This window comes from Microtus oregoni, unplaced genomic scaffold (assembly GCF_018167655.1).
Source record: "Microtus oregoni isolate MIOR12 unplaced genomic scaffold, Mior012 000014F_ref0000157, whole genome shotgun sequence".
Taxonomy (NCBI): domain Eukaryota; kingdom Metazoa; phylum Chordata; class Mammalia; order Rodentia; family Cricetidae; genus Microtus; species Microtus oregoni.
Genome location: NW_024543073.1, coordinates 16,038,290 through 16,054,615, shown reverse-complemented (window position 1 = coordinate 16,054,615; position 16,326 = coordinate 16,038,290). Strand labels below are relative to the sequence as shown.

General features: G+C 47.7%; 1 protein-coding gene across 1 annotated transcript in view; it reads right to left on the bottom strand.

The window, feature by feature from the left end:
* Positions 1-16,326, bottom strand: part of Map1b (microtubule associated protein 1B) — a 96,256-nt gene that overhangs the window by 21,388 nt on the left and 58,542 nt on the right. Inside the window, exons 3-4 of the mRNA XM_041663398.1 lie at positions 4,771-4,853; positions 2,327-2,467 (exon numbers count right to left, since the gene is read on the bottom strand). Coding sequence (XP_041519332.1) covers positions 2,327-2,467; positions 4,771-4,853 — 224 coding nt within the window. The remainder of the gene's footprint in view (positions 1-2,326; positions 2,468-4,770; positions 4,854-16,326) is intronic.

The following is a 16,326-nucleotide window of genomic DNA, read 5'->3' as shown; positions in this document are numbered from 1 at the left end:
TCTAGTCATTTTGAAAACTTTCCTGCATGCCGGTCTGTCTGTGTAGCAAGCACACACAATGCCCTAGGAGGCGAGGAGAAGGTATTGGGTCCCCTGACACTGGAATCTTTCAGAAAGTTGTCAGCTGCCATGTGGGTGCTGAGAATTGAACCTGGGTCCTCTGAAAGAGCAGCCAGTGCTCTTAATCACTGAACCATTTCGCCAGCCTAGTCTAGGAATTTTTAATCCCCTTTAGCTGTGGAATCCTTTCTTCAATGTTGAGGCAAAAGAAACACAGACTGAGTTCCATTGGTTTGGCAGGAAGGCAAGCATGAAATGCACATTCCCCCCCATGCCTCACCGTCCCCCATCACCCTAAGATTAACAATCTAGTCTATGAGAGAAAGCTCTGCCGGTCCTTTTGTGTGCACTGTGCATGACTTCCTACGGAGAAGGTAGGGTAGGAGAGGAGAATATGAGCATCCGGGGCCTTAAGGATGGTTACCCAGCTGTAATAAGATTAGCATCCAACTTTATGATTACAGACCCTAGAAAAGTTGCCCCTTCTATCGAACGTGAATTCTTTAGATAAGACTTTCTTTTTTTTATAATCAATGGTAAAAGTGGGTATATGCACAGCTCATTGTAAAAAACCTCCATTTCCACAACTTTTAGAAGTGATTTAAGTAGCAACTTTAAAAAATTATTCCTTATCCAGATGAGTGGCACGTGATAAAATCTTAGTGATGATAAAATGCTTTTCCTCACACATTTCCCTTGTTTGGCTCTCACGGCAGAAAACCAAACCCATGATGTGTTCAGAAAGCAAACACTAGGAAGGAACTGCAGAACCGAACAGGAATGCAAGAAGGCCCACGTGCCCGTAAACAAGCCCAGGCCTCAGAGCTGAGCTGAGCTTACCAGCAGAGCCCAACGTGACACTGGGGCCACTTCCAGGTCTCTACAGCCCGCTCCCCTCCCTGGGACAAGATGCTGACATCTGAAATGCCAGACAAAGGCCCGAGTGCCCTTCGTAGCACATGATCGAAGAACATGATCTTGAAAGAGAGCTGGCATTGTGGAGACTATTCACCAATTTCAGGGCAGTCCAAATAGGGAAACTCTGAGCTCTTTCTCTCAGCATTTCAGGACAATTGAGCAATGTGGGTGCGATACATCAGGGTGTTTGGCTCAGCCCCGGAGGAAGAGAGAACACAGCGCGGGAGAAAGACACAGACAAAGCTCCTTCCTTCAAGTGGGAAGACAGGCCAGCTGTGAGCCCAGAGGCCTCTGCACAAAGAGCCCTTGCCAGTCAGGGATCTTTCTCACTCCGCTGAGCTGGTGCTATGTGCCTCCAGGTACAGATGACCTCACACCCTCTGAAAGAGCTGCGGTTCCACACGCTAAGTAAAAAATGTTCCTTTCACGGTTCTGTGCTGTCTACCCCTCCGGTGTGTGGAGAGGGAAGCTGTTGTGTCATTTACCAGGGCCTCCGGGAGGAACCGAATGAAGCAGGGCACTTGGCTGAGAGGCGGACAAGCTCAGCGAGACCTCGCTGTGAAATGCGGTGCTGAGGAAGCTTAAATGCAGGAAGACAAAACACACGGCCCCTCCCAGCGCAAGTGAGACACCAAGGCTCAGGGAGACCTAGCTAAATGGCTGGGGTAACTCCTGCCAGCACATCCCTCAGCCCACTCCCCCCTCTACTGTACTCCTCCCCCCCCCCAGCTTTTCACACTGCATCACCCTAAACATAGGGTCCAGTCATTAGAAGTAAGAGAAATCAAAAGGAACCAGGCCAGGAAAAGTGGCCTAAGTCCTAACAGAGATAAAGGTAGGGACATCCTGGAGAAGTCTCTCAGAAAACAGCAAAGCTGGGTTTCCTCCGGAGTGCTAGCCTTTCCACCATCTCCAGCACTTCTGCCATCTGTAGATGCTGATCATTCCCACGCTGCCACTGCCCACCTGTCTCCAGCACCCCGGCAATGGTTCCCACTGTCCACTGTCTCCAGCACCCCGGCAATGGTTCCCACTGTCCACTGTCTCCAGCACCCCAGCAATGGCTCCCACTGCCCACCTATGTCTCCAGCACCCAGACAATGGCTCCCACTGCCCACCTATGTCTCCAGCACCCAGACAACGGCTCCCACTGCCCACCTATGTCTCCAGCACCCCGGCAATGGTTCCCACTGCCCACCTATGTCTCCAGCACAGTGGTTCCAACCATCCGCCGATTGGAACTGTGATCTAGACCAGGCCCAAGTCATTTTGGATCATAGTTTTGCTTATTTCAAAGAGGCCCCTCCTGCCTTCCCACACACATCTGGACACGCTGTGCGGAACTCACCTCTTGATCGGTGAAAATCTCTATGAAGTTCTGGAAGGAGAAAGAGCCTGACTGCAGAATGAGCTCTCCAGTGTTCTCAAAGCACTGTCCCGTGAGCACCAGCAGTTTATGGCGGGCTGCGTCAGTGATCATCAAGCGCACCTGAAACACAGCGCAGGCGCAGAGCGTAAGTGAGGGTGCAGAGAGTGATCGCCAGTCCCGGTATCCCAGCACCAGGACCATGCCTGAAGCTTATTGCCAGTCGAACATGCTCATTCCACGAGTCTAATTTCTTCAGCAGAGAGTGGGAGCAGGTAGTGTTGGACAGAGCCTTAGCTGTAGGAGTTCTTCATAAAATTAATCATCGTGGTTAATAGTGAGCCCACAGAAGTGGGTGTTGACTTTCTCCCCCGAGTTTCCTCCTCTTTTCAAAGCAGTCTCCACAGCTGGCCAGCATTTGTTCCACAGCTGTTACAAAGTGTCTGCTAGGCGCCTGCAACCTCTGAGGCCAGGATATGTCACTCCAGGCCCCCCAGCTATCCTCAGAAAAGACATGTTTCCAAGCAGGGCCTCAAAGTCATCCATCTCTACCCGGGATTCAAGCCACAGTGCAAGCACGCCATGCCAAATGCAGACTCCAGAAGTAGCAGCAAGGTGCCTGGCATTGGAACACAAAGAAAAGGCGACCCGGGGGATAGCAAGCTGGGGGACTGAATTGAAAAGAGTCTGTGCGAAAGCACTCTCAGGGAGCTATGGGTGGCAGGGAGCCAACGGTCCTCCGGAGAAACAGCACCCTCGGTACCAAGGTTCTGAACCCAGTCTGTGAATATTTAGCACATAATTTGTGGTCCACATCATGTTCTGCACTGGCGGGAATTCAAAACTAAACAGACCACGACCCCGGCCCAAGACCCCTACAGGCCACTCCTGGAAAAACAAGCATATTTAAATGTTTCTCAGCTTCATCTGATCCACAGACCAGCCTGGATTTCGCCTCCCCCAGCTTTCTTTTTTCTTTTATTTTTCCTTTTCTCAGGGTTATTCTAAGTAGTCTGCCTGGACATATAATAATCCTCCAGCTCTTTTTTTTGTGTGTGACAGAAATTGCCATCCCAATGCTTAACACAATTTCATCCCTTAATGGATTGTCAGAGCTTTTGCAGGCAGAAGTAGGTCAAATCAAGCTGATCGTGATGGCCCCAAAGTGGAAGCCACCTATGTGCCAGCAGCTAAGACATGAAAGATCAGATGTGGTATATGTACTCAAGAGGGTACTATACAACCATCAAAAGGGGTGCAGAGCTGACGGATGCTACCACAACACTGAATCTTGAAGCAATTAAGCTAAGTAAGCTAAGCTGAACATAAAAGGCCACGTTTGTGTGATGCCACATATATGAAATGTCTGAAATGAGAGAAAAAAATAGGGGTGTGCAGAAGCCAAGGGGCAGTGGAGTGACCGATAGTGTGTTATGGACAATTTAGGGAGTGACAGACATGTTTTGGAGTTAGATTGTAATCGTATCTGTTCAAGTTTATAAATGTTCTTTTTAAAAAAAAAAATCACAAAATTACATACTTTCAGTAGATGGATTCTATGGCTTATGAGTCATACCCCACTTTGAAAAACCGTACAGTCAGAGTTGCTAAAGCATGGGCAAAAGACACCACAGCAATGATCCTGCCAGGACCTTTGGCTACTTTAATGTCCAAGAAGCAACTCCATCTCCAAGGAGATGGGAAAAGCGCTCTAGCAATTCTTGGCCTGAGGGATGAAATCCTTATGTCACGATGGGCCCTGAAACTCCCCAGTTACTCGCTCTAAAATCATTTCACGTGATGCTAATGATACAGATGGCCTACCATGTACATCTTAGCCACCGTGTGCCGCTCTGCCTGAGCCCCGAGCACTTCAAAACACAAGGAAGGACATTTAATGCAGGGGCTGTTATGATCTCCTCTGCACAGAGGTGTGAGCCGAGGCAGTAAGATAACTTGACAGAGGCCGCCAGCTTGTAAGCGGCAGACCTGGGCTGATGAAGCCAGACGATTTGGCCTGGGCTAGAGACCATGTTTCTGATGCTTGTGCTGGCCTGCCTTCCAACTGTGGCTGAGGGCCGGCCTGGATAGCTCTGAACAGGGGAGCTCCTAGGATACTAATCTTCCGAGTTCCATCCCTGCGACATTCCTGCTTCCTCCCATTCTGGCAACAACATACCCAATGCATGTCCCCAATTGTACTACACCCATCCACCAACACGCTTCCAGCCGGCACTACCCAGTGTGTCCTGACTGTAAGAAGCTTTCTGAGGTGATACTAGACGCAGAGAGCCAGACTCTGGGTATCCTAGAACCTGGGACTTCCCTCACTTGCATTCCTCTCTAGCCACCTACCCAGACCCCTGGTCAGTCAAGCCTCCATCCTGTGAGGTTCTAATGAAGACCTCACAGAACTGAATGCTCACCTCGGTGCTGACTGCTTCATCCGAAGGGTTGATCAGGACGACTGTTTCTAAGACGTCGCTGCGGTGATGGAGAATCTTTTGTCCTGAAGGCACAAACACACACACACACACAAAGAAGAACCCGTTAGCTTTTCCAGACGGAAGCTGTTCGCCTGCTTCTGGGACAGCAGAGGAATTTTCAGCTCAGATGTGGCCCTGGAAACTGGGAAACCCAATGGGTGCGGCCGAGCAAGAGGGTGTACTCGTACACGCTACAGGCTGAACTCGGGGCTATATTGGTGTAGCCTGGGCCCCCAGGCTCTCACACTGGGTCTTTCATGGAGCATGCTAGGCAGCCTCCTGACCCAATGGCAGGGGTTTTCATCAGAGACCAGGGAGGGATGCCAGGAAAACTCAACGGGGCTCTTGACATTTCCTTTCTCATGGTAATTGGGGATGTTTCTCCCTAACGGCCTTTCTTCTGGTGAGAACTGCGTGGAGATTAATCAGGAGCCTCATTGTGAAATGAATGACGGCCAGAAAGCCGGCTCACAATGAGCCCAGCAGCCAGAATGGCTGTCTGAGGCAGGCTCACGGGCTGTTGGGGTATTCACTGATTAATTCGCTTGCTTGGAGAAAAGTGTAGAAACTGTGGGCAAATGAGAAGTGGAGAACCAGCCCTCCCACAGGCCAGGGTGGCCGAATTGCCCGCCAAGACAAACTGGATGGAGAACAAAAAAGCAAGGTGTGGTTTGGGATGAGGGAGCCTGTTTGAGGAAGCACTCTGCCGGGCCTTTGATCTCCTACTCCTTATAGGACCATCCCAAGGCTGGCCAGCCTCCGCCTTAAGTCAGCAGAGACCTATCTATGGCTTTCTCCAAATACTACCCTGCCTTGACAGGGAGATGAAAGACTTGAGGGGATGTGGCCAGCCTCTACCAGCAAACAAGGGACAGAGAGGGCGGTCCCTCAGAAATGCAGGAGGAAACCACGTGGTTGGGAGGGGAAACATGTCTGTTGTTTAGAAGCACAATGAAGCTTGGAAGATAGGGGGGAAAAGAGGAAAATCCGGGGAGACACCAACAGAGAAAAACACAAAAGGAAAACGAAAACTAGACCTAGGGTCCGTCCATAGAATCACAAGTGGCCTAGCCGTTCCATTTGTTGCAATTTGAAAGCAGAAACTTGGACAAATACTTTTATGCTAATGTTAATTACAGCTTTATTTTAGTAGCCGGAAGGTAAAAACAACCTGAGCGTCTGTCCATAGGTGGCTGGATGAAATGTGGTCTTCTCACACTAGCCAAGCATAGGGAAAATGAAGCTCTGATAATGTTACAAGGATGAGCCTAGCGCATACAACACTACAATGCTGGACACAACAAGCAAATAAAACATGATTTCACTTCCATCAAATGTCCAGAGTAGGTAAATTCAAACTCTAAGGGGAGATTAGTAGACACCAGAGACTAAAGGAGGGGAAATTAGGGAGCTATTGCTTAATGGGTATTATTTCATGTTTGGGGTAATGAAAACATTTTGAAATGGAAGTGATGGTTTACATGACATTGTGGGTGTGATGGTCACTCCTGAGTTGTACATTAAAAAGAAAAATTAAAAAGAAAAAGTTAAATGGCAAAGTTTTCTTTATACATATCTTACCCCAAGATGAGAAATGAACGTGGCAGACAAGTCCCCGGAGAGAACATGGGTGAGGGGCATGGTTTGGACACTACTCAGTCAAGCAGTTAGAAAGGAGGCAGTCCCATGCACGGCTTGGCTAGAGTTCTCCCCTTGTATCATCAAGGAACAGAGAAAACGGAAGCATCTGCACAGCGACATTCTTATCATGTCAACATTATTGGTCATTCTTGCTTTTCCTATCAGTAACATTTACCAGCGAACTCTAACCGGGCAGAGGAGCAGTCCACACTACACAACAATGCTGCCAAGCACAGTCCTGAGACATGCACAATTCCATCAAATCCCCTCAAGAGCTCTCCCACGTGGCACCAGGACCATCACCCACTGGTGCTGAAGACCAAGAGGAGTAGCTCAGAACTCCACAACAAGCAGCTGGTCGAGCTAGGATTTAGCCCCAGTTTGCCTGACTTGAGATCCCGACTGGATTACCACACCCTGTGATGCCAAGTATGGGACGGGGATTTGACAAAAGGGACATCATCAAGCGCTGAAGAAGAGCTCAGAGAAAGATCAACAGAATAAAACCGGAGATGTACTCAAAGAAGCAAGACATCATCAGAGACTACTCAGCGGCCAGGTGGGGCAGAGCAGCTAGACACAGCAAAGGAAGATTAAAGGGAAGCATGCAATGTCCAACTCCGAAGGACTGGTGGCAAAGGAACTCCAAATAAGAACAGTGTTAACAGCTTGGGCAAGCAAAGACCTGAGGCTCATGAAAAAAAGATGCTAAACCATGGAAAACGAAGTTCCTTTAGTATGAATGCTAGACTTTGTAATTAATTTTAAAATTGCTTTTTTAGCTTTTTGGTTGTTTTCCCTTTTTGACAACCATGCGCCCTTAAAGCTAAAGCAAAGACAATTCAAATAAACAGATGATAAAGCTAAAAAAATCGCACAAATCCATCCTTGATCAATGGTCTCTAAGTCCTTCCCTCTGTGGCCTCCTTGGAACAAAGACTTCAGGGTCTTTGAAGACATGAACTTGAGGCAACATGAAGCTGACACTTAAAACCAGGATATAAAAGGCTATTTCTTCATCACATCTTTGGTGTGAGTACCCAGAGCACCAGACAGCACAAGTCTAGGTATTAACTGTGTCTGTAGAAAGACACAGCAACAAACAAAAGCAAGGTTTGCAGAATCAACCCCTTCCCCAGAGCCCCCTAATGGAGCCCCCTGTCTCTGCTGCTCACAATGCCGCTGACTGTACCCTTCCAAAGAGACAGCAGGCGACACAGCCACACTCCTGCCCACATAGTCCAGCTATCCCGAGAGAGGTCTCCAGCCGCTCCCTGCCGGGAACTTCTTACCATCCACCAGGAAGAACTTTCTCCTTCCTCCTTGACTTCCTCACTTACAAACAAAACAAATGCCAAGAAACAGTCGATGGCCACCTCCACTTTTCCTAAGTCATTTTCGGAGCAGTCTGCGCAGGAATTCAGCTAATCATCGTCTCCCCATCTTTGCAAGTACAAGTTTGTCAGGGACAAACTGACAACGCTGGTGCACCAAGACGCCTCTTTATAGAGTTGATCCGAATGCAGAAAGGGATATAAAGGCAGCCGGAGAAGCTTCCAACTCTTGTCTCGGCTGGAATGTTGTCCAGATTTATCAAGACTCTTACGCAGAAGTCAGGCCTCTCCAGCATTTGGCAAGGCCAAGGCCCTGGCTGAGGAACCTGTCAGGCCCCCACACCCAGCATCCCGTGGGTGCCCGCTCTCTGGCAGCAGGCGGCTGTCTGCCCTGGCAGCTGAGATGCTCACAAAGCCGCATATTTGGGGAATGTCTCACACTGGGAAGAGGGCCAGGCATTCTGAGGGAGAAGCCACCACCCTTGCCTGTAAAGGTCCCATTCAGTTGCTTCAGAAAAGAAGTTCCCAGCCTCCCTCCTCACCCTCTTGTCTGTCTTCCCCATAGACACCTCATAAAGAAACCAAGGGGCACCCCATGAATAGCTAACCCTCCTCAGCATTGTGGCGGCTAGGCATGAAGTGATGGTGTTGTATCACTCAGTTTCCATACGTGTCTTTGAAGTCTTCCCTCCCCAAAATCCCACATAGCCATGAGGGTCGAACTGGTGAGGTGGGGGCAGCAGGGAAGGTCACTGTGTGACAAAGGGTCTGCTTCACTTTGGCATCAAAAGAGGACGAGGACCCCTTGCAGCAGCGGGGCTATTCAGACAATGGGGCTTTTGTGTCTGTGGTCTCCTAGAGCTGTATTTGAAATTCAAACCAGCCATACTTTCCAGTTATTGCTGGGTTTTTTTTCCATTTTGAAAATCTGATCGAATAATTGGATCTATATGTCTTTTAAAGTTGGGCTGTTCTGGGTGCTTTGTTTCACTACATCTAGGCGATTTTTTTTTTTTTAATCTCTTAAGCTAAAATTGACAATTCTGTGTATCTATGATACTTAGGGATCTCTTCAGGGAGTTTAAGATTTTCCTCGCAGCACAAGTGTAACATGCAAAGTAGAGGCTCTCTCCTGGGTTTCAGAGGCCGACTATGGCAAAATTCAGGCAGATTCATCACTAAGGACAGCCACACAGAGCCTGGGCTGGGATGTAGCTCAGCTGATAGAACATTTGTCTCGCATACACTAAAGACCTAGGTTTGATCTTCAGCACTGCATAAACTGGATCACGATGGTGCATGACTGTAATCCCATCACTTCAGAGATGGAGGCTAGAGGACCAGAAATCCAAGATCCTTCTTGACTACCTGTTGGATTCAAAGCCACTTGGGACTACCCAAGACCCTGTCTCAAGGAAAAAAGAAAGAAAGAGAGAGAGAGGGGAGAGAGAGGGAGGTAGGGAGGAAGAAAGGAAAAGAAAGAAAGAGAGAGAGAGAGAGAGAGAGAGAGAGAAAAGAAACCTAGAACCATCTTTTATACAGGGATAGGTCTTCTCTCCCACACACACAGAGCCCACAATATAATAACTGGGAGACTGTAGCATCCTTGATGGAGGCAGAGCAACCCCACAGCATCCTCAGTCTAGGCCAGAGCATCAACGTCTCCTGCTGGACACAGAACTGCTAAAATCATCTAAGTTGTTCTTATGAGCACAAGACCCATCCTGAATTCCCTTTCAATGATTATAAGCCAGAACTTTATTTGAACAACTTCAATTTATTAAATTGTATGACAGGGAAAAGATGAAGAGAGTCCTAAATCACCGACAGTCAAGATGGCAGTCAGGGGTCTCCAGCAAGGAAAAAGCCTTTTTGCCTTTTCCTTCCCTTCCTCTGCCAGTTCCCCCCATTGTCGCACCTTTGCCAATTACCTCTCTCAACCTTTTCCAGCTAAAACCTAGAGTGCCTCTTTTTGGGAAAGGCACCTAGCCTTGTGAACCACACTAGATAGACCCCCCTTGTAAAAAACATCCTAGGGTTACACTGGGAAATATGTGAGCCAAAGGGCTGAGAGTGTTTAGTTAAACGTAAGGTCTAATCATTCAAGGACCTTGACTACCCATGGGTGTTAATGCAGGGAGGGAGGTGCGGAGAGAGCGCTTCCAGCCTTTCACCCCACCTATCTACCACAGTAGGGCTGTGGAGAGAAAGCCTCTCGCCTCAAACCCTGGCCCTAAAAATACTATGCCAGTCAAGTTTAGTTAAATAGATAAAGGCAAGATACAAGAGGCGTACTTCACAGGCATGGTAATGACAGACCTGTGGTCGGTAATTGCCTACAGGTCTCCAGGCAGCTTTTACTAACCGCTTTTGATTTAAAACCATAACCAGGCCTCCTTACTCGAGGAACCCACATAATATGCAGGGCAAGTGTGTGGTCAGTTTAAAGAGACACGGAGTTGGTATGGCAGGAATTAACTCTGGCCGGAGAGCAAGCCCTGGCTGAGCAGGAACTGTCCCTAAACATCCCTCACAGGGAAGGGGTGGTGCTGGCAAGCAAGGAAGCCACACAGAAAGTTGTGAAAGGTCCAAGGTGGGCCCCTGAGGACCTCTGCTCCACCCGTGTTTCTGAACAGGAAAACAAGACAGAGTGGGTGAACATGGGGGTTACCCAGTAACAGTGGACTTCTGAGAGGCCACAATTAGCAGATCCCATTCCCCTGCACTCACGGTTAGAGACGGGAAGACATATCTAGAGGAGACGCTGAGACATCCTGGGAACAAGCAATGCCACCTTGTTCCCTGGAGCAAGAAATCGCCTCAGCCTAGAGACACGTGACCACAAGGCAGGGCAGGCACGAAATCTTTATTATTACTTCTGAGGAACTTGGGAAAACAAAGGTGCTTGGGGACTTGGTATCTCCTGATTGCCAGGATCCCCAAAGACCAAAGGCTCCAGCACAGAAAACAGAAAGCCAACTGTTATCAGGAAATGATGCAGCTTCCCTCTGGGGAGACAAAACCTCTTACCCCATAGGAAGTCTGATTTCTCCAAGACCCTTTCATATCAAATCAGCTTGACCATCTCTTCTAATTCTCCCGTTCAGCCTTAGGCATGGCAAAAAAAAAAAAAAAAAAAAAAAAAAAAAAAAAAAAAACCAAACTTTTTCTAGCCTGGTATCTCAGAGGGAATGGGGACCACAGGTAATGAGCAGTACAAGCATAATCCAATAGACAGGCTGACGTCATAGTCATGGTTGACTAAGAGAACCTTCCATGTGGTAGGTGTCAATCTACCTGGGTCAAAGGGGCTGAAAGTCTATCCCAAGAACACAGCAATCAAACCTTAAACATGGAGAGTGATGTAGGAGAGCTAAGCATTTGGTCTTGGCTGGTGTGTGTGTGTGTGTGTGTGTGTGTGTGTGTGTGTGTGTGTGTAAGTCTCCTAAGACCCATAAGACATCCTAAGTGCAAATATTCTCTCCTCTTCATGGACCACAAGCCTTGGGTCTAACGACTTGCCCAACAGCTCACTCCTGGCCAAGGTCAGGGATGTGACAGTATTCTGTTCCTTCATTCTCCTAATTCATTTGCCCAAAATAAAGGTTGCCCAAGTGTAATGCCAAGATTTCCCTTTGTAAGAGGTTAACACACAGTGTGGGCCAGCTGACAGTTGTCCAAGGCCTGCTGGATGCCTTGATCAATCTTCCTACCGGGTTGTTTCTGCTGAATGGTCGGCCAAGTTCTCTCCCACCCTCCCCTCTAATAGTCCCTGAAATGACTTTTTTTTTTTTTTTTTTGGTTGTTGAAAATGAATTTTTTGTCTCTGATGTTTCAGCTCTGAGGTATAGTCTTGAGAACCATACTGCTCTTCAAATTCTGGCCATTTGCTTTTCAAGAAAATTGAAATTTAAACAAATAAAAACCCACTCTACACAAATTCGGGGCATATTTTTTAATGTAAGAAAGCTGATCAGTGCTTGGGAGTAATGTCACTTGATTTCATCACCTTGGTTTTTGGAGTTGCAGACCACTCAATGATTTGAGTCTATATCTCATTCTCCCTACACTCCCTTGCTGCTGTTTTTCTTCCTCGCTATCATTTGCTTTGGTCTTGGTTCCCATGGCCGCTGGGTCTTCAAACCATTCTTCCCTTGAGTGCTCTGCCCTCGTGGACTCTTTGTGTCTCCAACATGGAGACAAATAACTAAAGCCCCTGACTCCCAAGGTTCTCTGTCCCAAGCTGGTCCAAGTATATAGAAACCACCCAGCCTTCTGGATACAACAGGTTGGCTTTTCACCTGTTGGAAAAGAGAATCCTTGTTTGACATTCTACATTACCTCACGTCTCAACTGAGCACCAAAAGCAGAACTTGCAGGGGTAGTGGCTTCTATTCCCTTTGCAAGACTCTTACTTTCACAATCTTCCGCCATGTTCTTTCTCTCACCTCTGTCCTTTTCCTGGGTTCTTCTTTTGTTTTTTAATTTCTTCCTCCCACCACCTCCCCTAAACTGTCTTCTCTTCTCTTATTTATGTGTATGTATGCATATGTGCATGTCTACACATATTTATGCACAGGTATGTGCGCATGCCTGGGGCAGTCAGAAGAGGGCAGTGGCTCTCCTGGAGCTGGAGTTGTAGGTGGCTGTGAGCTGCCTGACTTGGGTGCTGGGAACCGAACTCTGGTCCTCTGCAAGAAGAGCTAGCGCTCTTACCCACCGAGTCCTCTCTCTAGCCTTCTGGTTTTAGAGCCAGAGTTTTGCCATGTAGCTCAAGCTAGCCTCCAACTCATGATCCTCCTGTCTTAGCCTCTTGAATACTTAAGATCGCAGGCATTTGACATCATGTCCAGAACATCTTCGCTAGGTTTTCTTTCATTTTATTTTGTGTGTGTGTGTGTGTGTGTGTGTGTGTGTGTGTGTGTGTTTGAGACAGAGTTTCTTTGTGTGTCCCTGTCACTAGGTTTTCCAAGCCTCAAGGCAAATTGTCAAGTATCAGAAGTGAACAATTGGCAGAAGGAAGAAATAAAAATCAATCACGTAGATGAAATCAGCTCCCTGGAGCTCACCTAAAGGAGAACAAACAACACTCACGATGGGCACTAGCTGAGACAGACAGGCCAACCCCCGAGTCCTATCACCAGCAGTGCATGGATAGTACGGATATTTTGAGGCACATCTATTAGAGATATGTCTACCATGTTCAGGTTCATTTGAACGATGTTGGGCTCACTAAAACATATCAACAGTCACAGCGAACTACAGCACTCCCAATGTGCTTTCCTCTGTGTTCACTGTGGTAAGTCTGTTCCAAGCCTCTGAGCCTACCTCCTAGGGCTGCGTGAGGTGGGGCCGGTGAGCTCAAGCCCTCTAAAAACAAACAAAATTAAACCATCTAGCTCCTCCTGCAAGCATGGAGTCCTTTCCTCTTTCCCGAAGATGGGAGGTATTCTTGCCGTGAGTTAAACTGTGAATGGGCATTGCTTCTATCCTGAGGGGAGTACAGCTTCACGGGGAGACTTGCATTCTGAGCACCTCTTAACTCAAGAAACCTAACTCTGAAACAGTGTCTCATACACAGCAGGAGTTCAATCAATATTTGATAAAGGGATAGATAATAATAGTGGCCATGATGTATTGAATACCTGCCCTAGGTCAAACATTGAGCTACGCTCTTTAGTTCATCATCTCTATCAACTGTTGAGCCCTGTTGGGAAGACACACCTACCATTTTATAGGTGAGGATGAGGAATTTAAAACCCAGGGCTGTGATGTCCATGGTGTGAGGACCAGAGCCCAGGCCAGGCCAGGGACTGGGTTACCAGTTTATCATTTCATTTCATTTTTTAATTTTTATTTATTCATTTATTTATTTATTTGATTTTTCAAGACAGGGTTTCTCTGTAACTTTGAAGCCTATCCTAGAACTCACTCTTGTAAACCAGGCTAGCTTTTTTTTTTTTTTTTTTGGTTTTTCGAGACAGGGTTTCTCTGTGGTTTTGGAGCCTGTCCTGGAACTAGCTCTTGTAGACCAGGCTGGCCTCGAACTCACAGAGATCCGCCTGCCTCTGCCTCCCGAGTGCTGGGATTAAAGGCGTGCGCCACCACCGCCCGGCTACCAGGCTAGCTTTGAACTCACAGAGATCTGCCTGCCTCTGCCTCCCGAGTGCTGGGTTAAAGGCTTGCACCACCACCACCCGGCTCATTTCATTTTTTAGACTGGTTTTTACTATACCTAGCCCAGGCTAGCCTCAAACATTTAGGCCACTTGGTTCCTAAACTCACAATCTTCCCACCTCATGAGTCTCCTGAGTGCTTCAGATTACAGGTCATGTTCAACTGTGAGACACCGTCTTAAAAGTGTTGGGTTTGGGGAGAGAGAGTTTTAGGGGGAGGAAAGGAGGGAGGGAGGGAGGCAGATAGCAAAGGCAGATGGTCAGTTTCAGATGCCCTGTGCTACATTTGACAGCCCCATGGTGGCTATGTCCAGCAACAGATAGAAACCTGGATCGGAAGCTTGGGTCACAGACAGAGCCAGATCTGGGTCTATTTCTAGTTGATGCTGTTGCCGAGTGCTACATGCCGCTCCCTGATTACAGTCTTGAGAAATGCCCATAATTAAAGGGCAGGCAAAGGCAGGAAAGGGCTGATGGAGGCGCTGGAGAAAACAAAGGGACCGTGTACTCCCAGGCTCTTCTCTTCTCTTCACCCCACACAAGGTAACCTGTAAGTACAGAGAGTTCTAAGGCCAAACTCAAGCTTGCTTGAAAACACAGCACTGAGGCAGAGCATTCCGGACACCAAGTAACCTGCTGAGAACTCAAGTCTGACATTCAGATTCAACCCCAAACCCTCTTGGTTTGACCTCCATAAACACTCTGATATGTTAATACACAGGCCTGCCGAAGATTCTCCTATGCGCAGCCCACCCTGAGGCATTCTGATTCAGGAGGCCGGAGTTCTGCCCTTCTGCAATCTCACAGGTGGATTCAGATGGACCTGTGCTCCTTCTTAGAGAAACCCAACGCTGCGACAACGGCTGCTCTGGTGATCAATAAGAACGCAGTGAGCAGCCCCATTAAAACCATCTTTACATTGTTTTCCTGTGCTATTTACTTATTGTCTGAACACACTGCTAGAATTATTTCCCTTGGATAAAATATGATCATTAAAGGCTCAATTAGCTTTTCATACTACCTATTGATTCTTGGAATCCTTTGATAGGTTTATCTGACATTTAATTTGCCACCCAAAACTCCAGCCATTGATTAAATCTAACGAAACGGCTGACCTATTGAAATCCTCTTCTGTTGTTCCTCAAAACCAAATTAACATGAAGCTACCCATCCCCAAACCCATCTGCCTTTAAAATAAAAACTGTGTTAGTCCTTGTTAGTATTTGGCAGTTGAAGAGGAAAAAAAGAAAAAGGAAAAATACAGATAGAGAACAGAACACACATTAAACCTAGATTCTAACAATTACCCATCCTGGGCAAGTCTTTGGTTCTTGACCATGGAGAAATAGTATGATCTGGATTTGGTTTGCTTGTTTCTGTTCTGTTTTGAGACAGGATCTAATGTATGCCAGGCTAACCTCCAAGTCACTATGCAGCTGAGGATGGCCTTGAACTCTTGGTTCTCCTGCCTCTATCTTCAGAGTGTGTCAAGCGAGCACTCTACCCACTGACCCACATCGCTAACTTCATGAGCCAGATTTTTTTTTCCTAGTAAAGACCAAGTGAGAAAAACCACCTGCAATGGCAGCAACCCGTCTCGTGGTCCAACAGGAAGGGCCTTTTAGACTCAAGAGCTTGCCCTAGAAGGGTGAGACTCAAAAGACTGGAGACCTTTATCCAACTGAAATAATGTCCCAGAGGCCACTGTTGATAACAAGTGACATACAGGTGCCTCCTGGGTCCATCCATACCTAAATCTGACCATCTCTACAGCTACTTCACACACAGTCTCGGCCCATGTCTTAGTTAGGGTTTCTATACACCATGGCCACAGCGACTCTTATAAAGGAAAACATTACATGGAGCCTGGCTCACAGTCCAGAGTTTAGTCCATTACTGTCACGGAAAGAAGCACAGGGGCGTGCAGCCAGACACTGGAGAAGGAGCCGAGAGTTCTGTGTCGTGATCTACAGGCAGCAGAAGGAGACTGCATGCCACACTGTGCATAGCTTGAGCATGAGACCTCAAAACCCACCCCTGCAGTGACACACTTCCCCCCAACAAGGCCATACCGCCTAGTAGTGTCATTCCCTCTGGGTCAAGCACTCAAACACACAAGTCTGGGGCGGGGCGGGGAGGGGGGAGCATACCTATTCAAACCTCCACAGCCCACCTCCAAGGAATGTAACTTCTGTTGCCTGTTTGCTGTGTTTGCTTATAGACTGACTCGTTCAAAGGAAGAGGTTAACTTAGATGTAGATGGGACCAGCATGGACCTCGCCACCAATGAGCACTGGCGGTACTCAGTCATGACTGGACACTTGGCTACCCAGACAAGTACACCC